General features: G+C 35.4%; 1 protein-coding gene across 2 annotated transcripts in view; it reads right to left on the bottom strand.

Annotated features, from left to right (window-relative positions):
* The window catches only part of LRP2 (LDL receptor related protein 2), a 255,216-nt gene that overhangs the window by 34,771 nt on the left and 197,300 nt on the right, over nt 1-23,145 (bottom strand). For both annotated transcript variants that reach the window (XM_074215768.1, XM_074215769.1), the window contains exons 54-64: nt 22,776-22,953; nt 21,555-21,751; nt 20,237-20,482; nt 18,799-18,927; nt 17,743-17,862; nt 16,363-16,479; nt 15,321-15,437; nt 13,822-13,959; nt 11,289-11,411; nt 8,168-8,296; nt 957-1,088 (exon numbers count right to left, since the gene is read on the bottom strand). In XM_074215768.1, coding sequence (XP_074071869.1) covers nt 957-1,088; nt 8,168-8,296; nt 11,289-11,411; nt 13,822-13,959; nt 15,321-15,437; nt 16,363-16,479; nt 17,743-17,862; nt 18,799-18,927; nt 20,237-20,482; nt 21,555-21,751; nt 22,776-22,953 — 1,626 coding nt within the window. The remainder of the gene's footprint in view (nt 1-956; nt 1,089-8,167; nt 8,297-11,288; nt 11,412-13,821; nt 13,960-15,320; nt 15,438-16,362; nt 16,480-17,742; nt 17,863-18,798; nt 18,928-20,236; nt 20,483-21,554; nt 21,752-22,775; nt 22,954-23,145) is intronic.

Genomic DNA, 23,145 nt, shown 5'->3' with positions numbered 1-23,145 from the left:
AAAGTGCATTTTTAAATCCTCTGCAAGGAGACTTCACTTTGGTTGTGTTTCAGTCATTGACCCCATCTGAGGTATTCTTGGCAAAGATCCTGGAGAGATTTGTCACTTCCTCCTCCAGCTCATTTTACAGATGAGGAAACTGAGGCACACAGTATTAATGACTTTCTCAGGGACACACAACTAGTAAGGGTCTAAGCCACATCTGAACTTAGGAAGACGAGGTTCAATGCTCTCTATCCACTGTGCCATCTAGCTGCCCCAGGAGACTTGTCTCTGTTCAAATTCACATTTACAGTAATGAAGATCAAGGAACGCTCAAATGAAAGAAATGAAATAACAAATGAAAAAGGGAAACTTAAAGAAACACAGTGATTTCAACCAAGAAAAAAATAAAGAATCCAAAGATGGGATCAACTTTCCTTTACAGAAAAGCAGTTACAATTTTTTTTTCTCATCAAGAGTATCACTTTCCCTTTGCTAACAGTTTTCAGGTTCAGGAACCTATCAGTTGATCTTTAAATGATAAATTCTTTAGTTTCCACTCCCCCAAAAAATGCTTTCACTCATCTCTACTTAAAATATACCATGGAATCAGGAACATTAAATCCCACTGCCCAGAGTACTGAAAACCTACTTAACTCTTATCATTTTCAGTAAGCTGTATTCTAATCATAAATTGGAACAGATTCATGATGAAAGAGCAAAACATGATGAATACAGTAATATTTTAGAACTCCTAAGTAAATCATATGATTCTTGGCTATGGCCCTTGGACTTCAGTCCTGAAACACCTGAGAAGATCAGGCTGGACAAAGAGTTCTAATCTTTATTCATATTGAAATGCAAAAAAACATAGTCATAATCCTACTATTGTAACCCTGATGGTTCAGCATCAAGATATCTCACAAACAATATTTGGAGGGCTTAAACAACATGATTAAAAAAGGTCTATTTACCAGTGCAGGAGTTTTTGTCTGTAGCACTAGCATTGTACCCTGGTCTACAGGAACAGATGAAACCTCCTTCCTTTAAATTGGTACAGTTATGTTCACAGATATTTTCAGCACAGGTCCTTTCTGCCCCTGGGTCTGAAAAAATAAGATAAAATTATGAAGAAAAACAATATAAATTGAAGAATTTATTCAAAATTCAAATTGTAGGTCAAAAATAGTTCCTCCTATTATCCTTGCTAATGATGTCAATAATTTTTTTCCTCTTAGGGATTTATAGAGGAAGAGTGCTTCTGTGATTTACTTTTAAGGACTGACATCTCCCTATTTTACCCAACTGCTACTTGTGGGCAGGTTGCATTCTGTAAGGCACAGGAGCTTTGACCAACTCACTGTCTAACCTGGGTCACTTTGAAGCTCCCTAGACAACTAAGTGCACTCTTGCTCTTAGGAGAAAGCAATGCAGACACCCAACTGATCTAGCCCACTACATCTCAAGTCAGTCATCAGCATCCCTTGTAACAGGGATTATAGCTGTGTCATCATGCCCAGATACTTAGAATTTTTGATTGATAACTCTTCTATTTTGTTTTTTCATTTGTGTCCAACTCTTCAAGGCTCTATTTCATGAAAAAGGGGATTTTCTTGGCAAATATACTGGAGTGATTCACCATTTCCTTCTCCACTTCCTTTTTTCTGATGAAGAACTGAGACAAATGGGGCTAAGTGATTGTCTAGGGTAACACAACTAGTATGTGGCTCAGACCAAATTTGAACTTAGAGAGATGAATCTTCCTGACTCCAGTGCTCTTTCCACTGTGACACTTAATTACCCAACTCTACTATAAAAGCTATGATTTTGTTGCCTAGGGAACTCCTTCAGTCAAAGCACATAACAACATTATGAACACCTATCTTCCTTTAAGACTCACCTCAAGTATCACCTCCTACCCAAAGCCTTTTCTGATTTCCCAAAATGCTACTGTTTCTACCCACACCTAATTCCACCACCATTACACATGCAGCATATCTTATGTCTATGTTAAATATACTATATTCTATGTGTGCATAAGATATCTCACTCTTACATTATAAAGTCCTTGAGGGCAGGAAATTTCAACATTTTTGCCTTTGTGTCCCCAAGTGACTGGTAAAGTGCCATATGTGAAAAACATTTACTTTAAAAGAAGTGAATTGAATGAAATAAAATAAAATTTTATTAAATGAAATGAAATTAATTATGGATGTGCATGCATGAAACAGACTAAGAAATTTCATTAGATTATCACCATCCTATGAACCTCAAGGTCCATATTTAGATGGTGATAGATGGAAGTATTATTATTATAGGGTCTTTCCAAGAAAGAAAAAGACATTCTCAACAAACTAAGAATTGCACTCAGTTTGTAAAAATCCAAGTTCTCTGCTTTGTAAGTACATGCAAGAAGTTGACTTTACTCTGCACCTGCTCTTTTCTTCTGTCCATTTCTCGAAATTTCCTGCCTAAAACATCCTTCTCCTATCCTTGCTTGGATGCTTCCATGCCCTCACTTATAACAAACAGGGTCTCATCAGGCAATCCTTAGTTTCTCCCTGCCTCTGACACCAGAGATGGGAAATCAATGAGATCAACTGATCTAAGAACCTGTCCCCTCAGTACAAAATGCAAGGACTTTCACCCACATGGCTGGGAAGAAGCACTTATTAAGTGCCTGTGATGTACCAGGCCATGCACTAAATAAGCACTTGGTTAACAACACCTCATTTGATCCTCACAACAACTCTGAGAATTAGTTACTATTATTATCCATTTTAATCAGTTGAGCAAAATGAGGCAGATAGAGAGGTTAAATTACTTGTCCAAGGTGAATAAGTTTCTGAGCATGGATTTAAACTAAGGTCTTGACTAGTGCTGGAGAAGGTAATAGAAAGCCATTCTAGTATCTTTGCTAAGAAAATGGCATCATGAAGAGTCAGTCACGACTGATTATAGGCCCATCCACTATGTCACCCAGGAGATAGCATCCCAAAGAGCAAGTGGGAAAAGTAGCTAATGAAATCCAGACAGTCTTTTTAAAAAGGACCATAACTGACCTCCATGTTCCTGACAGTGTCTCAAGACCATTGCTCCCATATCTCATTATTCTACCACTCTAACCATTGAGGTCTGGTTATAACCCTTTGTCTTTTAATGATTGAGTTTCCTTTTTCTGAGTATTCTTTGAACAGAACCCTTTTCCCTTGCCCCTGTTCCTCCATACTCTCACCTCTCTTGTCACATCTTTGGTCTTTACTTATGTGAACTCAAACACATCATTTTTAAGGTCTGTCATTTTATGTATCATTGACTTGCCTGACTATTGTTAAAACTTTCTCCAAGTCCAAAAATTAATTTTGATTTAGTTGAGTTTTTTAACCAAACTAAATGCTATTAAATAGTACATTTCCCATATCAAGTATGGACCTACAATTTTTCATTTTAGAAAGAAAGAATGACTGTTACCGAGTATTTCAGAGCACTGAAAAAGTTCTTCCAATAGAATAATCTCCCAAATATTGTTTCTATCGGCAATTAGCTTTCTTTCTTTACAGATCATTGGTGCTAAAATTTTAATTTTTTTTTAAACTTTAAACTATTAAGGAATATTAGACATTATTTACAAATGTCTTAATGATAATTTGTTTTGTTTTTGTTTTTCTTAATGATCATTTAAAAAGAAAAACAATGGGAGATGAGTGAGGGAAGTAAGAGAAACAAATTATAAATGCATTAAAATAAATAAACTTTACAACAATGAAAAAGGAATGTGTTTTACTAGCACCCACATAATGACACTTAGAGATACAAATTTCATTTTATAACCAGATTATTGCCCTACATAATAGTCATTAAGACTGAATTCTTCATCTTTATCACTTAAAAAAACTACCTCAAATCTCATGATTGCATTAGTGAGGATACTCTTTCTTCTAATATATATTATTGTACTACCAGTTTGGGAGACTCTTTCATGAGTTGCTATATCATCACCATCACCCTAATATCCCTAAGTTGATCCTTAGGCAATAACCTATTGCTAGATGTCCTCAGAATCTTTCCAGCTTGCTGTAAGAGCTGCTAGAGTTTGTAGTCCAGACGAGGTTTCCTCCACATCATAATGAGTAAATATTTAAGGGAAGGCTCTACATCAGTGGTGTCAAACTCAAATACAAATGGTTCCCTGTTGGCTGTCCATGGACTTAGAAAACCAGAAAGAAATGTGGCATTTTTTTTTATTTTGCTAAATACTTTCCAAATACATTTTAATCTAATATGCTACACTCAAGAGTCTTATGGGCAGATGGAGCCAGTGGGGTTACATGTATGTCCTATAAAATACTGCAATGGGCTTGGGAGTCAGCAAGACCTGAGTTAAAATCCTGCTCAAACTTCTAAGCATTCCCTGATCATAGGCAATGCAGTGAAAATATCTATGCTTCGGGTTGCTCATCTGTAAAAGGTAGAAGTTAAACTTGAGAGTCTCTAAGGTACTTTCTAACTTTAAATTTATGATTCTACGATCCTGAAATATATTGATATATTAATAGCTGAGAAGAAATGTGGCCTTAATTCCCATACTCATTTGAGTGCTACCTATTTTCTGTAAATATATGCTAGTTTTAATTAAATGCCATTAAAAAAGCACTGTGATTAATTTCAAGCAACTAAATTAGCATGGGCAAATGAAAGAGGAACCGGTTTTTATCTCAGTTTTAAACTTGGAAATATTCCAAACACCTGCTATAGTTTGTATCATGCTGTCAACAACAGAGGCAGAATCTGAGAGCGGAACAGCTTTGTTAATTCAATTTGTGTCATATTTATGTTAACTCAACAGGTTACATCATTTCATAGCACTGCATAGAAGAGTATGTCAAGGTATTGTACATAATATTAATCTTTGGTTAAAGACTGCAGGAAATGATCTGACCCCACCAGAATCAGAAGTTATGAAAGCCCACAGAACTGATCAATCAACAAGAGTATATTAAGAACCCATAACTTAAGAAAACTATCCATTATAATGCCTTTTCCAGTATCTTCCTCCTCTAACATCCCCACTTTCTCACTGAAGTTTAACTCCCTCTTCTCCACTATCTACAAATATTCCCATGTCTCCCCATCTCCATAAGCTTAATCTTCCTTTGATCTATACATTCCTGCTAGCTATTGTCCTGTATTTCTTCCCTTTTAAGCTAAACTCCTTGAGGAGTAGGCCACAGATGGATGGCCATTTTCTTCTTACTCACTATAGTCTGACTTCTGACCTCATCATTCAACTGGAACTACTTTCTTGTCAAATCTAATAGGCTTTTCTCAGTCTTCATCTTTCTTAACTTCTCAGCAGCCTTTGGCAGTATAAACCAGCCTCTCGTCCTTGATACACTCTTCTAAGTTTTCATGATGCTACCTTTTCTTGGTTCTCTTTCTACCTATCTGATCATTCTTCAGTCTCCTTTGTTAGATCCTTATCTATTCACACCTACACCCACATCTGGGTATCCACAGGTCCTCATCTCTTCTTTCTCTATAATATCTCCCTCAGTCATCTCACAAATTGCCATAGATTCATATAGAGAGAGAGAGATAGAGAGATATATATGCTAATAATTCTCAAATCAATTTATTGAATAAGTACTAATCTCTCTGCTAATCTCCAATCTTGTATCTCCAATTGTCTACTGGACATCTTGATGTCCCATAGACATCTTAAAATCAATATGTTCAAAACTGAACTCATTGTTTTGTCCTAAATCCCCAAACTCCCTCTTGATGTTGAGGGTATCATCACCTTCCCAGTCATCCAGGTTCATAACCTAAATGTCACCTTCAATTCCTCACTCTCTTTCTCCCCACTTCCCCAAATCCAATAAGAGAAAGAGGGAGGGAGGGAGGGAAGGAGGAAAAAGGAAGGAAGGAGGAAGGGTAGGAAGGAAGGAAGGAAGGAAGGAAGGAAGGAAGGAAGGAAGGAAGGAAGGAAGGAAGGAGAAAGAAGGGAGAAAAGGAGGGAGGGAGGAAGGAAAGAAAGAAAATTTCAAATAAAAATAAGAAAAAAGTGGTTGATCCCAGGTTGCCCAGAACTTTATTAAATGCTAAATAGGGAAGTTTGTGTTTTATCCTAGAGACCAAAGGAAGTCCCTGGAATTGTTTGAATAGAGGAGTCACATGGTCAAATCTGCATGTATGCAAAATTACTTTGTCAGCTGGAGTAGCTAGGTGACCTAGTGGATAAAGTGGAGGGTGGGGGGTGGAGATTCATCTTCCTGAGTTCAAATATGGCCTCAGACACATGTTAACTATATATGACCATGGGCAAGTTACTTAACCTTGATTTCCTCGGTCCTTCATCTATTAAATGAGCTGGAGAAGGAAATGGCAAACCACTCCAATATCTTTACCAAGAAAACCCCAAATTGGGTTGTGAAGAGGTGGACACACCTGAACTTTGTCAGATTTTTGTAGTGTGAACTAAACAATAAGAGACTTGAAGTAGGAGGATAATTAAGTGACTATTGCAATAATCAAGACAAGAAATAATGAAGGCTGAACTAAAGTGATAGTTGTGTGAGTAGGTAGGGAGATGTTGTAAAGGAAGAAATGGGAAAAGTTCTCACATGTGGTATTCTGGTTTTTTAACAAGTGCTCTGAGATGGTATGATAGATGAGGAGTCTGAGCTGATTTTAGAGAAAACATAATCCAAGTCTTTCATTTTTTACATAATAATAAAACTAACTCCCAGAAATAGTGAAGTCAAAAGTCAGTGGGAAAGATATTAACTTTGATCTGGGGCATGTGTAATTTAAGGTGAGAATGGGGCATAATGATGGAGGAAACTTTAGGAAACTGGAGCTATAGTTTTGTGGTTGGGAACAATCTGCTTGGAAATCAATGGATCATATCTTTAGAACTGAAAAGAATTCTAAAAATTCTCCAATTCAACATTCTCATTCTCCAAATGAGGAAACTGAGGTCCAGAAAAGAAAAAGTGATTTGCCAAAGGTCAAAATTTGACAGAGTCAAAATAAAAATCCAGTTCTGCTGACACTCTAAATTTAGCTCTTCCTCTACTGGTAATAGTTAAAGGATGTGGAAATAAGTAAAATTACCATAGGAAAAAAACTGTAGAGAGAAGAAAATATTGTCAAGAAGAGAGAAACACTCATAATTGGGGGAGAAACACTCATAATTGGGGGATGGGAAGAAAATGTGAAGCCAGCAAAGAAATGAAGGTATGATTAAAAGATATAGTGAATCTCTGAAACCACTTAGAGGAGGAAGTATCCAGTAAGAATGAGTGGTCAGAAGGCGGCTAGGTGGCACAGTGGATAGAGCACCAGCCCTGGAGTCAGGAGTACCTGAGTTCAAATCCCACCTCAGACACTTAATAATTACCTAGCTGTGTGGCCTTGGGCAAGCCACTTAACCCCATTTGCCTTGCAAAAAAAAAAAAAAAAAGAATGAGTGGTCAGACTCTGCAGAAATTAAAAAGGCTGAGGACTGAAAAGAGACATTACCGATTTAGTTAATGGAAGTCAATGTTTAATTTTAAAGGTCAATGTTTAGGGCAGCTAGGTGGTGCAATGGAGAGCACTGACCCTGGAGTAAGAACCTGAGTTCAAATTCAACCACAGACACCTAGCTGTGTGACCTTGGGCAAGTTACTTAACCGCATTGCCTTAAATAAATAATTTTTTTAAAGGTCAATGTTTAGTAACTAGAGATCAACCTTTGAAAGCACAATTTCATCAAAGTGATACAAGGTATAAGCTAAATTGAAAGGGAGGGAGAAAAATCTGAGTAGAGAGAATGTAAAGACACCGGGTCTAAAAATAATGGGTTTTTTCCAGGAAATTTGTTAGTAAAGTGAAAGAGAGAGGTACAATAATTACTTAATGAGGTAAAAGGGTAAAGGGAAAGTTTATTGTTTCAATATGGGACTAAGAGGGGAAAATAGAAAGCTAGATGAGAAAGGGAAAATAATGAATTGAGGCTGAAAGAGGATAACATCATTATTACAAATACTCCATATACATATACATACAAACACACACAATTTCATTAGTTTGAAACCTTGTATATTTTAATACAAAATGATCAGCAACAGTAATAATAAAACTTTGGCAAACTTCAAAAAATATATAGACGTAATTATGCTTAAATAAGAGTTTTACTTACTGCAGCCTGTTTCATCAAAATGGTTCCCACAATCATCAAAGTTGTCACACACATAACTTAAAGGAATACAATGTCCATTGCCACACTTGAATTCATCTTCTGTACAAGGTTTAATGGTTGTATTTGTACCTATATTTGAAAAAAAAAAGGTGGCTTAAAATCAAGATTCATTCCAGCATAATATTTTTTGGGAGCAAGCAGTTTGGCCAGGATTTTTTTTAAGTATAGAGTTTCCCCTTTCTTCATTTTCCATTCTGATCATATCTACCTTTGGAATCACAGTTGCAATATGTTCGGTTTGGGAGATAGCAATGGAGAAAAGTCCTGCATTAAAATTTTTCATTTTTCAAAATCCACCATCCATATAGACTGTATCTAAGATAAACATCTTTTAACTATAGTTTCAATCTCATCAAAAAAATATCTATCTACACACTCCCTTAATACAACCAAATTATTCATGACCATACAACTCTCTCTCAGATGGGATTTCAGAATCACAAATATAGAGCTAGAAGGGAACCCAAGAGATCATCTCATCCAACCCTCTCCTAGAAACCTGTAGGATCAGAAAGATTAAATGACTTTTGAATGTCACACAACAAAGATTTACAAGAAACTCATAGTGATTGAAGGCACAACATATTAAGAAAATGCATTTTATGTCTATTCCTAGATGATGCCTATACAGAAGAAAAATCATAAAAGATGTGGGGGGAGATTAATCATCCTTATTTGCTCATTATGCATTTAAATGTGGTTTCATTGGCATAGCTAGTCCCCCCATTAACACACCTCTCTGTCTTAGTGCACTGTTAGTGAGTTTTTGAGGCCAAAAGTATCCATCACTTGGAAGAATCTATTCATGATAAGTCTCTCTCAAATTAGCTACACTGGTACTCAGGGGACAATATGGACCCATACACCAGCTTTTTCAGCTTAATAATCCCATTGAGGGTCCTTGCTCTCTATTGCTTTAGTCTTTAATCTTTGAAAACCAAGTTTCATCTTCATGTCACAGCAGCAAGATCTTAACAGAGAATCTTTATATTGATCACATACAACAGGCAACTGATCAACTGATTATTCAGTCTGGGGTGTTTAAAAAGATCCTCCAAATGGAGCAAAATAACACTTTCCCCAGCTCCATCCCAGATAAAATGCATTAGTTTTAGATTTTTACTCCGATGTCACCCTAGTTGATAATTTTCCTCTTATGGTAAATGAATTTTCCCTTTTAGAATATGTACTCTGATATGAAACACTAGAGAGCTCTGCTCTTTAATATAATATTTTCACTGATAGTTTTGAGAGAGAGTGCTATGTGATTAATCATCCAAAATAGATCGGTAATTAACAACTCTACATCAAATCATGACTAACCTCATCTCTGAAGAGCAATACATCATTCATTTATGAAATGTGCACTACCATTTGGTGCTAATCATGATTTTCTCAAGAGAAAGAGAGAATAAATTTTTCCAACTTTTTCCAATTTTAAAAAGCAAGACCTTTGTCAAAACTACACTTTGATGGCAGTCAGCAATAACTAGACAAAGAAAAGGATAGTATTTGAGCATCTGAGTTCACTTAGGCAGTGCTGCAATTTAAATCAGACAGTTAGCACAACCCAAAATATATGTTTAGATAAAATTCATTTCATTCATTCATTTATTCAACAAGCATGTATTTTAAAATCTACTACCAAAGTACTGGGCTAATATTAGAAATAAAAAAAGATGAAAATAAATAGTCCCTGCCTTCAAGAAGCTTGCATTTCACTAGGAGAAAACAATATAGAGTCCAACTATATTAATATAAATTATATACAAAAAAATGCAAAATAATTTTAGAGAGTAGGCAGAAGCCTTTTATAGGAGGTGGCATATAAGAAGAGTCTGGAAGGAAGCTCAGGGTGTTCATTCCAGTCATGAGAACAGGATAGATCATTTAGACTCATTTGTAATTTATACTGATATTCAATCAATTCAGAAACTTTTAACAAAGATTGATGTTGACTAAAACAATATGTAGATAATCTAAGTTTCTTAATTTCTCTTTATACCCTTAATTTTTTTCTATTTTTGTAATTCTACTGCAATACTGTAATTCTATACTGCAATACTGCAATTCTAGCCTTCTATACTCTCAATTAGAAAAAAATTAAAAGAAAAAGAAATAAATGAAATAGACTACTATATGTGAAAGATGCATTCTTGGAATTTATAATCAATTCAATTTGTCAAATTGTTTAGATATTTAACTATACTCAAAACTATACACAAAACTCTTATGCTTGCCTATGTTTCTTCTCATTAATTATTTCAGATGAGGTTTGGTGAATTTTATGTGAATAATTTCTCCTGTTGTCATTGTTTTTTCTTAAATCTCCCTAAAATCATTTAATAATTTCATTTATCTTTCTTTTTTTATTCTTGAGGACCTTCCTTCATCTCTCCAAATGTATGAAAATGGTAAAATGGCAAGATCAATGAACCTGATATTAAAGTCTCAATAATTTACTAGGAAACTCATAGTACTTACCTCACAGGGTTATGTGAAATGAGAGAAATCTGTAAAAAAGTACTTAGCATAGTGCCTGAAACATTATTATTGCTATAATAATAATAATAATAATTATTATTATTATTATTATTATCATACTTCTAAATAATCTGACTCCCACAACCTTCCCAGTCTTATTTCAGATTATTCCCCCCTTCATAAAATGTATGTTCCAGTCATACTGAACTAGTGGGTGTTCCCTAAATGACACATCCCATCTTTCATCTCCTCGTTCTCACATAAACTTTTTATCATGTCTGAAATGCACTCTCTCCTCATCTATTGCTTCTCAGAATCCTTATTTTCATCTTCAAGGCTCATTTTCATCCTCAGGGCTCAGTCTAGGTGCCAGCTCCCTGATGAGACTCTCCCTAATTCACCTCATTTGTCAGTACTCTCTTCTAGAGGTGGAGGAAAGATACTGTTTGACTTTGCCTTGTCTCTGAATCCCCAAAGCGGTAGCAGAGGACACATGCCAAATCACTTATAAAGTGAATTCCTGAAAACAAAATTCCCTAAAATACAGAATTAATTTTGTGAATAAGTGTCCACTTACAGTGTTCTACTTTCTCATCACTTCCATCCCCACAGTCATCCTCCTTGTTGCATAGCTCATGGCTATAAATGCAACGGTTGTTTTCACATCGAAACCGAAATGGCGGCTCACAGGGATTATCCACTAAAAAAGAAAGAAAGCAAGATCAAACTATGGAAACATGGTTGGAGAACATCTTTATAACAGGAAATCATTACCATAACCTCTTTTTAAAACAATACAGAAGATTCTCCATCTAAATCTGATTTTAATTGTGACCAGGATTAAGATTATAATCCTCATTAGATTGTAAATTTCTCTAGGGTAGGGGCTATCTTTTGTCTTTCTTTTTTATCCTTAACATTTAATAGAGAACCTATCACATAGTAGAAGGTGCTTCATAAATACTTATTAACCTGTCTGACTCAACAATTAAGGACTTAAGAGGTCTTCTAGCCCAATATATTCATTTGTTGAGGAAATTGAAACAGAGAAATTAAGGCATTTGCCCAAAGTCATAGTAAATCAGCTAATAAGAAAACATCATTGCTTTGAATTTTCTCACTACATAGACCATCTACCATAGCCATCACATCGCTCTATCAAACATTTGTCTTTTAATTTTTCCTCTAGCTACTCATGTATGTCTATCATGTCCTCTTTCCTAGAGTACAAGCAACTCAAGAAGGAAGACCATATCCTCAGTTGATTTTGTGTCCACTATGGTCTATGATAATAGACATGATAGATGAAGAATTGGCCTTGGAGTCATAAAGACTCATGGTCCAAACCTGCTTCTCATTTTTGTTGACAAGTCTCTTCACCTCTCAAAGACCCAGTCAACTTTCTTAGACTGAGTGGTCAATCTGTGCTGGTGAAGGGAGTTTCAACAGTGGAGATTCCACAAACAAATCTAACCTCTCCCTATCCCAAATTAATCCCTAATACAAAAGTTAAACACATTCACACACAAGACTAAGTTCTTGCAATATGAAATAAATCATGGGCATGAGTTATTGAACTTGCTTTTAAGAATTGTATGATTATACACTTTAAAAATATGAGAGTAATGAAGTTTCTTTGGGTAGGGAAAATGGGAGAACTATATAAAAAGTAATAAATGCAATTGTTGACAAAATGTTTTATTGAAATTTAATTTAAAATAAATATTTTCAAACAAAAAGATAGATATAAAATTCTAAACACATTTGTAAATGTGGCTATAATCAATCAATCAATCAGTCAGCATTTACCAAGCACCTACTATGTGCCACATCCTATCAGCACTGGAGATAGAAATACAATAAATATGCAAGAATGCAAGAAATGTAAGAAACTTCTGTTCTAACAGAGGAGTCATAAATAAATACATATAGAGTAACTCTATAGCTGCAGTTATAAATGAAACTAGACTTCCTTCTCTACCATTCAAAGTTTTATATTTATAGCTATGAACATTTATCTTGTTGAGAGAATACCAGTTCCCAGTTCCCTACCTCATTTACAATTACAGACTTCTAAGATATTAACTTAGAATTTAATAAGTAAAGAAGCATCATGAGTGTCAGTATGGTGCCCCTACAAAAGTGTATTTGAAATGAATTCAAATAACTCTTCATGGTTAAGCCATCATGGCTTAACAATACACTTTAACATGGTAACTAATGAGATGGAAGAAGAGCTTAGGAGCAGAGAGATGGCAACTTCTCAAAGAGAAATGAAATGTTTCCTTTTCTACAGGAAAAAAAACTCTCCACCCACTGTAGTAGTGAGTCTCTTTTTTGATCTTGTGATATCCCAGAGTATCTTCTATTCTATCAAAGGGAGTCACAAAAATCTTAAAGTGTAAATGTAATCCAATTTAACTCACTTTCATTCCAAAAAGCAAATGCATGCCATACAGAACATAAAAGAAAGTTATCATATATCCACAGATCTGAAATTGTTATCTCTTAAGGTACTAGGTAAAGACCATCCTTTTTCCATGTGGTTTCCTATCACCCCAAGGATCAAATACAAAATCCTCTGGAATTCAAATTCCTTCTTAATATAATACAACTTTACTTGTCCAGCTTGCTTACACCTTTCACACCTCCCACATACTCTTCTGTTCAGGGACATTGATATCCTTGCTATTCTTCAAATAAGACACTCCATTTCCTAACTCTGGGCATTTCCATTAGCTGTCTTCCATACCCAGAACGATCTCTCTAATCATATCCACCTTCTAGTTACTTGGTCTTCTTCAAATTGCAGCAAAATCCCATTTGCTACAGGAAACTTTCTCCAATTCCTCTTAATTATGGTGTCTCCCATCTGTTGCTTATTTCGTACTTTTCATACATGTATGTGTGTATGTATATCTTGACTGTACATCATTGTTTTCATATTTTCTCCCCTATTAGACTAGAAGCTTCTCAAGGATAGCAATAGGTTTTTCCCTTCCTTTATATCCCCCAGTTTTTATTCTGACATGTAAATAGGTTTTTAATAAATGACTGAATAACCCCAATGTGAGAGAGTTAATACATTCATTTCATTTTCTGTTCCTTACAGCACAGGTGAAGTTCCTCATCAGAATTGTCCCCACAGTCATCATCACCATCACACTTCCAGAATGGTTGGATACAGACATGGTTCTTACACTCAAACATAGTAGCTGCACAGTATGTGCCATTAGGATAACGGGTGGCTAGTGTAGAAAAAGAGACACAGCTCAGTTATTGGAAAGGCTAATGATTGGGAACAGGGGAAAGTCAATTCTCTTTTCTGTTAGATGCTTTATTTTGTTCAGTGTCTGTTTTCCTTTCCCAGATCTAATTCTAAGCACCATCTGATTCCCACCTACCATATACCCTTAACATAGCACCTGGAAATCTCCACTATACAATGGCCAAGGGATATTCCTTGAGGAGAGTCATCAAAGTCTAGCCAGGTTCAATATGGGTCCCAATTTGCAATAGACTGAAAAACTTTCTGTTTCTCAGTACAAGCTCTAACAGGTAGAATCAAAACAGCTTTAATAAAGACCAGTTCCTATCAAGATTGAAAATCAGGTCTTTATATGATATAATAACTATTTCCATGAAAAAGTTGTTTATCATGAAGAACTATTTGTAATAAATACTCATTGTTACTCACCAGAGTGTTCACCAGGCCACAGCTATTAGTTACTGATTATGTCAGAATGGCCTCTTTTTACTAATTGTTTTCTAATCACATTTGGCATTGGTACATTTTATGCCCTATGAATTCAGTATGTTTTGCTCTGATCAAAATCCTTTTACATCATTTTTCAGTTATTATTATTTTAGGTGTGTATTATTTTTATTTGGTATATGTTTCTATCATAATTGTAATAATAATTGTAATACATAATCAATTGTAATAATAAAGGCATTTATAGAGACTTTTACAAATATGACTGCAAAATATCTAATCCTTGAAGTTGACTTTATCATAGTAATGATAACAATAATAATAATAAAGGCATTTATATGGAACTATATAAATATGATTGTATTATTTAGAGTGTCACTTCTTCCTCATTTTATCCATCTCATTTAATCCTCACAACAACCCTGGGATATAAATGTGACAATTATCCTCACTTTACAGATGAGGAAACTGAGACAGACAGAAGCTAAGTAAATTGAACAGGGTCTTGTAAGTAGCCAATACCTCAAGACTTCCTGACTCCAAGCCCAGCACTCTGTCCATAGCAACCAAGATAATTAGATCTACTGTGCAAAATAGAATAATTGAGTCACACATGCAAGGTAGTAATTGATCATCTACATGCAATCTCATTATCATAAAGAGTCATTACTACCATTTTAATGGATTTTATTAATAAATTCTTTTGTGTGAGCTCCTGCATGTAAATCATCTACATTGATGGAAGAATCAAATAAAACTAAATCAATCAACAGACTAAATCAGAACTTATGATAATTGCTAGTTACTAAGGGCATTTTGTTCCCCAAAGTGGGTTCACTTAATCAAATTGCTTCCTCTTAAATGTTTTCATCACAAATATATAGACTGACTCACGGCAGCTGGCTTCATCCGAGAAGTCAAGACAGTCAGCATGTCCATCACATTTGAATCTTTCAGGCACACAATGACCACTATTGCACTGGAAAAATTCAGGATGGCAGGTCCTCAATTCTAGAGAATGAAAATTTAAGAAAACATTCTTGTTATTCAGACTCAGATAACAACAGACCTTAACAACACTCAAAACTTGGGATCATAGAGTAAGAGCTAGAAAGGGATGTAAAGATTATCTATCTAGTCCAACTCCCTCATTTGAATGAGGGGGAAATTGAGAGCCAGAGAAGTTGACTTGCCCAAAGTCATAACAGCTGGTAGTAAGCAGAACAGGATCTGAACAAAAACCAAATCAGAATTCAAATCTGATGTACTTCCCACTATACCATATCAATCCCAAGTCATTTTCTTCTAAGCTATAGACATGGAAAGTATTGCCCCTTAATCCGTGCTTGGTGAAATGCTATCTTCAGAAACACTTCTGACACACTAGATGATATGCATCTTAAGCCTTTACACGCAGACCTAATTTTCCATCCTTTGGACATGTTTATTGTCCCTTCAAGACCCATTCCATGATGATAAGAGCTGCATAAAGAACCAAGACAAACTGATTCCTGTTCTAGTGTACAGGTCCTTGGGACAATGACCTCCATTTATATTCTCTTGAGGACCATATTCAGGCACATGAAGGAGGTCAAGCAATAACTGGTTTCATTTGCATATGACTTCAAAAGTCAGTAGATCATTACTAGCTGTGTGACCCTAGGCAAGTCACTTAACCCCAATTGCTTCACAAATAAAAAAGTTAATAATCATGGTGCTATTCTCAAACAATTTTCCAATTACAAATGAAGCAACCTGGACTACTCCATAAATAGAAAGCAGAAAGAGGAAAAAATATTTTAAGTCATTACACATTTAAAAATAGTTCTTCTTAGTGACACTTTATTCAATAGCTATTCCTTCAAAGAAATAAATATGGATGTAGATGTAAATGTAGACATAGAGAAAGAGAACGATAGTTATATGTTATAGGTACCACAATCTCGTTCATCTGAATTATCTTCACAGTCATTGTCATGGTCACATATCCATCGGGAAGGAATGCAATGCTGATTATCACAACGGAATTCACTTTCAGAACATTCCCGAGGGGCTTGGAAAGGAGATAAGGAAATAATTAGTACATTAAATCTTATTTCTGATAATCATTCCAGAAGTGTAAACTGGGGCTTTAAACTGAAGTTAATGGAATGAGATGTTCTTAGATGCAAATTCTCTTGAAATAAATCATTAAATTACAGTTTGTAAAAAAAAGGGTTCTTTATTAACTTCAGGTTCATTAAGAATCCCTTTCATTGCAACAGTTGTCCTCAGGTTATCCCTTAGAACTTTGTGAGGTACTGAACAAAGAAATTTATCTGACTTATGAAAATAAAGGCTAACTTTTCTCAAATAATAGGTAGGTAGGAACAAAATGTAACTAGGATAAGAAATAATCTGCATTTAATATCTCTGATGAATATCTGATATCTAAGATATTTATGGAACTAATGGAAATATATTTTGTGTATGAGTATATATATATAATATATATAGGATTATGTATTAGTGACCATATATAATTAAAATTTACCTATAAACTTATATGGAAACATTATATATATAATAAAACTTTACATATACATGTGCATTGTATATGTGTATGTATGTATGTATGTACATACATATTGCAATCTAGGCTCAGATTCATCACTGACTCCTTTAGAAAGCCTAATGTAATCCCCTTGTTTCCATTCTCTTAAAATAATTGTGAAAGCTTTGCTTTCACTGATATGACATTTAGTTCTCTTGATTCTTGTATTTCTTTCTAATGTAACTGAAACTCATAACTATATTGATGATGATGATGATGATGCACTGTTATATTTGATATGCTTCAAGTTTTTGCATACCAACAAACTTTCCAGTATTTTATTTGAGGTAGCTCACTTTAATGCTTCATGAATTTATTGTCTTGACAGTGTAAATATTTCTTCTGTCAAGGCTAAATGAAAATTTTCCTTGCCTTAATTCTTAGTGGCTGAAAAAAATTGATCTTCTAATGACCATCCTTTTGATGATGAACCTTTTCCCAGTTAATTAGGCTGGGCTTTAGACAACAGAAACTCATCACTGGACCTATACTCAAGAGTCTTTCCATCCAGATCTTGTAGTCTTCTAACCCAAACTTCCCAAGTTCACCTCCATTTTCCATGGAAGAACCAGAAGAGAATTTTGGTGAAAGAAATGGTTCACATGTAAAAAAAATAAAAATAATATCCTGTGAACTAATGCAAAAAGTAAGATAGCAGAGGTGGGTTAGAGAAGAAGTTCAAAACTAATCATATAGGAAAGTATGTGAGCACTAAAAACTTACTGCAATTCTCCTCATCAGATCCATCCCCACAGTCATCATAGGCATCACATTTCCATCGTAATGGAATACAGCGGTGGTTGTTGCATCGGAAATCCCCCAAAGGATTGCAAGTCATCTCCTCTGAAAGCCACAGGCATGAAAAAGTTTCACAAAACTATCAGGACAGTAGAAACAAAGACAATAACAAAAACAAGAAAAAACTTCCAAAAATGAGTGCTATTTGACTATAAATCATACATAAAATTATACTGCAATGATATTCTTAAAGACCTCTAAGGAAAAGGGATTCTACCATTCCAGGATTTTACTCATTGTCATTCTTTTTAACTAATCTAGAACTTCCTTGTTTTCAAAAAGTAAACCCATTTACTCTTGCAACACTGCTAGGAAAATGAACAGTTTTATAGATGGTAGTTTCTACCAAAGGCAGGACATAAGTTACCAACATTAATCATTTACCTATCTTTTATGCATTGTGATTAGACAAAAGTTATTGTTATGGTTCACCTCTTGTTTTTCAGATCAAAACACATATTCTCTTGAAGTCTAGAAAAAAGTCTGCCTTCCTTCCTAGTCAGATTTCTTTAATATTTCTGCAGTCTTCTTCTAGATCCCCTGAAAATTATATCTACATTACCACATTTGAATTCAGTACCTTTAGAATAGCATAAGCTAAATCAGATAGACCTTTAGAACATCAGAATGACTAATTCATCATTATGGAAATGATCCTCTGTTAAGGGTCTGATATAAGGAAAAAGAGGAAGTCATTAACTACAGACAAGGATTTCATATCTGGAAGAAATTCATAATGGTCCCTATAATTGAGGTTACATTTCTTCCTCATCCAGGGCTTTATATAGGGTATGATCTCCATGATTCACCTGTGGATCTTTTGAAGTAGGTAGGAGGAGACAGATGCAGAAGAAAAGAAGGATGGGAAACACACATTCATCTGCCTTGGGAAGAAGGTAAGGAAACTAATACCTATCCCTTTCCACCCTCAGATCCTAATCTCAAACCATACCGCAGCCTTGTCCTAATCTCAAACCATACCACAGCCTTGTTCATCACTGTTGTCCCGGCAATCATCATGACCATTGCACATTGCCCACCGTGGAATGCAGCGATAATTTGTTTTACAGCTGAAATCTGAGTGGTTATCACAACGATAGTCAGGTCCCACTAAAATAAAACATATTCTTTGTCAGATTAAGCAGTTTAATCATTTCTGAAATTGATTAAATCTAATCTATATCTCAGATACATTTACCATTTTTCAATAAATAGTGAGAAATAGCAACATGAACAAAGCTACCCTTTACCATTTTCAAAGTATTTTCTTATCCATTATTTCATCTCCCAAACCTATGTGAAAATAGGTAGGGAATGTAGAATCTTTTATTTTAAAGTTAAAGAAACTAAGGTTCAGGATAAAGTGATTTTTCCCCAAAGAGGCAAAATAAATAAAAAAACAAGCACTTTTTCTGGAGTCTTTTCCTCAGTGTCCAGTCATCTTTCCCCTTCATTTTATTGTATCTTCAACTATGGTATGATTGTACTAGTAACAGCATACTAGGAACAAAAATGTTACTTAATTAGGATCATAAATCTAGAGTTGGAAGGGACTTCAGAAGCCATCTTGTTCAACCCCTTCATTTTACATGAGTAAATTGAGACCAGGTGGTTAAGTGACTTGCCCAAATTTACCCATCAGTGAACATCAAATGTAAGATATGAACCCAAGGCTCCTAACTACAAAATCAGCTCTTTCCATCATCCCATGATGCCTTCCTAGTATTTTCCACAATAAATTGCCAGTTTCAAGTTCTTTCACTTTCACTTAAAGCAAGAAGTTTTAGTTATCACTTTTTTTCTCATCAAATCCTAAAGTGATTAATCTTCACTAATGTGCTTAATTTACCCTAGTAGAAATTTGGTTTCAAAACACCAAGCACATGAGAAACTGGGCATGTTTATGAGAGAGTTGGCATTCCTTTACCCTTTAGTCTAAGAGTCAGAAACAGGAGCTGGGATAAGACATGAAGATATTGATTGATGAGAAATGAGATGAATGAGAACAGCAGCACCTGGGGATGTAGGAGAACTGTCAATTCCTAATGTTCAGTGTCCCACATTTTTTTCATGCCCAAAACTGAGAGGTTCATTCTTAAGCTAAAATGAGCCTTAATGTTTGATACTGAATATACAATAAAATAATAATAACAATAATATTTATTTTAAGATATGGAAGTATTTAATAAACAATATCTGATTTGAGTTTTACAAGAACCTTAATGTTAATTTTATTCATTTTAACCCTGTTTTACGAAAAGGAAACAAAGGTCCAGCGGTTAAATGACTTGCCCAGGATCACACTAGTATCAGAGGCAAGATTCAAACCTATTTCTCCTGTTATAAATAATACTCTAGCCACTGACCCGATGCTGCCTTGCTTGTCCAGAGTCACAGTGATGCATGAATTGGCACTTACTACATTCATGGATAGGCTCATCGGAGTGATCTCCACAATCATTGTCCACATCACATTTCCAGGACTGAGGAATGCAGCGGCCATTGTCACACTTAAACTGGCCAGGCAAGCAGGTCCTGCTGGCACAGTGAGCACTATCTTCATCAGAGTTATCACCACAGTCATCCTCAGTGTCACACTGCCAAGCTTCAGGGATGCAACGTTTGTTTGCACACTGCCACTGGTGAGTCTCACACTGGTGATTTACTGAAAAGATCAGATATTTAGGGAAATGTTTCACAGGTACCAAGAGCCCATGGTTGTTGTTTATTCCAGTCATTTCTATAGGACAGGAACCATGCCTTTCTTCATGTAGGAACCCAGTTGGAAACTGGGTGATGAAGGTTTTGGTCACACCAATCAGTGAACTAATGAACTAATGAATATGCTAGTATAGGCAAAGCACTGGCTAAGGGCTAGGAAAACAGAACCTAGCACTTCTGCTCAAACTTAACAATCTACAGAAATAATGTATGGAAGGGTTGAGCACTACATCACTGGAATAATATTAGACAGTTTTAGAGTATATGGCATACTTACAACTATTACCTCATTTCTATCCTCACAATAACCCTGGGAGATAGGAGTCATGATGATTTATTTTTATTTTATTTCTTACAAATGAAGGAACTGAAGCAGGCAAAGGTTAGGCAAACTTGCTCAAGAGTCACAGAGTTATTAACTGTCTGATGTAGGACATGAATTCAGTTCATTCTGACTAGAAGTCTATCATAGAACTCACTGTGCCACCTACTTGCTTCTCAGATAAAATTATGAATCCTTCAAGTATGGAAGTATTGTTAACTGTATTTTCATAATATAATAATGTTTATACTTCATTTACAAAGAAGACCAAGGCATCAGAGAGGTGATACCATTTCAAGCATGTGAATTAGATTTGTGTGAGGGAATGCTGTGCTAAGTCACCAGTCTCACTTTTTCCACCAAAGCCATCTGGATCTTATGACCAGATATGAATCAGGATGACTGGAGTTGGTCCTGGATGTAAGGCAAGCAGGATTAAGTGACTTACCCAGGGTCACACAGCAAAACACTGAATTATCTCTTCTTCCCTAACTCTAAAATGGGAAACACAATACATATAAAGAATGTCTCATAGTATCCGGCTTTCCAAAGTAGCCTATAAAAGTTAGGGGGAAGTCAGAGACTATGTCTTCACCTAGTCCTTAGAGTTAGTTCTTGGTTAGTAATGTTAAGTCATGATAAAAACAACTAACTTTAATAGTGATTGATCATAGGATAAGATGATTTAACATACCACAAAGAACATGATCCTCATCTGATCCATCAGGACACTCCTGCAGGGAATTACATAGGAAATGTGGATTTGTGCAATTCCCATCACTGCATTGAAACTGTCCCAGTTGGCAATATCGTTGTGGGCAAGTTGACGGCTCATCTGAACCATCCCTGCAATCTTTCTGTCCATCACATTTCCACCAGATTGGAATACACCTACCAAGAAAAACCTTATATCAAGTGACATCTTCCTATTATCATCCCAAAACACCAAAAGTAATGTATATCATGAAAGTGGAGGATAACCATTAAATGTCAAGAGAAGATATTGGTCCTTTCAGAATTACATTTAGACCTTGAAGTTAATGAACTAAACCTAAATGACTAAGAGTAGATTAAGAGGGATAATAAATTTAACAAGAGAATGAGACCTCGAGGGATAGTGGTGAAGATGCAAATATATAATGGTAATATGCTTCACAAATTAAAATGATCCCATTGGCCCACCAGAGTTATTCTGAGTTTTTTTTACTGGTTTGTACTAAATCATACTTTCTAGATTACTTATTTTTGTGATCACTGGCTAGTGACTCTCATTCTTTTTTTTTTAGGGTTTTTTTTTGCAAGGCAAATGGGGTTAAGTGGCTTGCCCAAGGTCACACAGCTAGGTAATTATTAAGTATCTGAGGTCAGATTTGAACTCAGGTACTCCTGACTCCAGGACCAATGCTCTATCCACTGCACCACCTAGCTGCCCTGCTAGTGACTATCATGTTAGGGCAAAGCATGCAGTGATGAAACAGAGGAATGTATATTGATTTATCTTAGAATTGAAACCAAAATTATACTTTAATTTGCCCAGTGCCTAAAACAGCAGAGCTAAAAAGTTCATAGGAAAAGAACCCACTACCAGAAAAAGAACAAGCTATGAAACCTATGATCAATGAACACATTGTTATTTTGATGACACTATTTTGTATACTCTGCCATTGAAATTTAGTAAACTTGACTAAGTAGAAAATAGGGTTAATTTCCTCATTAAAAAAACAACCAATTACAAAACAATCATGGCAATTTGGACTCAAGAGAACCATCTAAAATTTTCAACTCACAAAAAGCAATGAAACTGTCCAAGCTATATTTGAAATAGTCATAAACTTAATTATAGATCCCTAAAATGGGTGACTCTATCATGTGATGAGGAGAATGTTGGGAGGTGATTAAGAGAAGGATGACATACCTTTCACTGTCTCCACACAAGAACTGGGTGCTAGAGCACATGGGCAGGCAATGTGTCACACTGCCAAGTTGGAGAGTCTGGAAATTGTCTGGACATTCACAGGTGAAACCCTGTCCACCTGCTTTAATGAGGCAGAGATGGGAACAGCCACCATTGTTGGTACCACAGGGGTTATTGACTGAGGGAAGAGAAAGAAAACAACAGGTTCTTATTTATGAAGAAAGTACCACTCCCAAGATTATTTGATTTCCCTTAGTGAAATTAAGACCGTATCTTTTTTAATAATTCTCATATGGAGTAAGAAAATTAACTTTCACAATTATTCTGCCTTGCTAACAATTCATAGCTGGGGTTAATTATAGAATTATGT

Source organism: Macrotis lagotis, chromosome 1 (assembly GCF_037893015.1).
Source record: "Macrotis lagotis isolate mMagLag1 chromosome 1, bilby.v1.9.chrom.fasta, whole genome shotgun sequence".
Taxonomy (NCBI): domain Eukaryota; kingdom Metazoa; phylum Chordata; class Mammalia; order Peramelemorphia; family Peramelidae; genus Macrotis; species Macrotis lagotis.
Note: the sequence above shows the minus strand (reverse complement) of the source record. Positions and strands in the feature narration are given on the sequence as shown.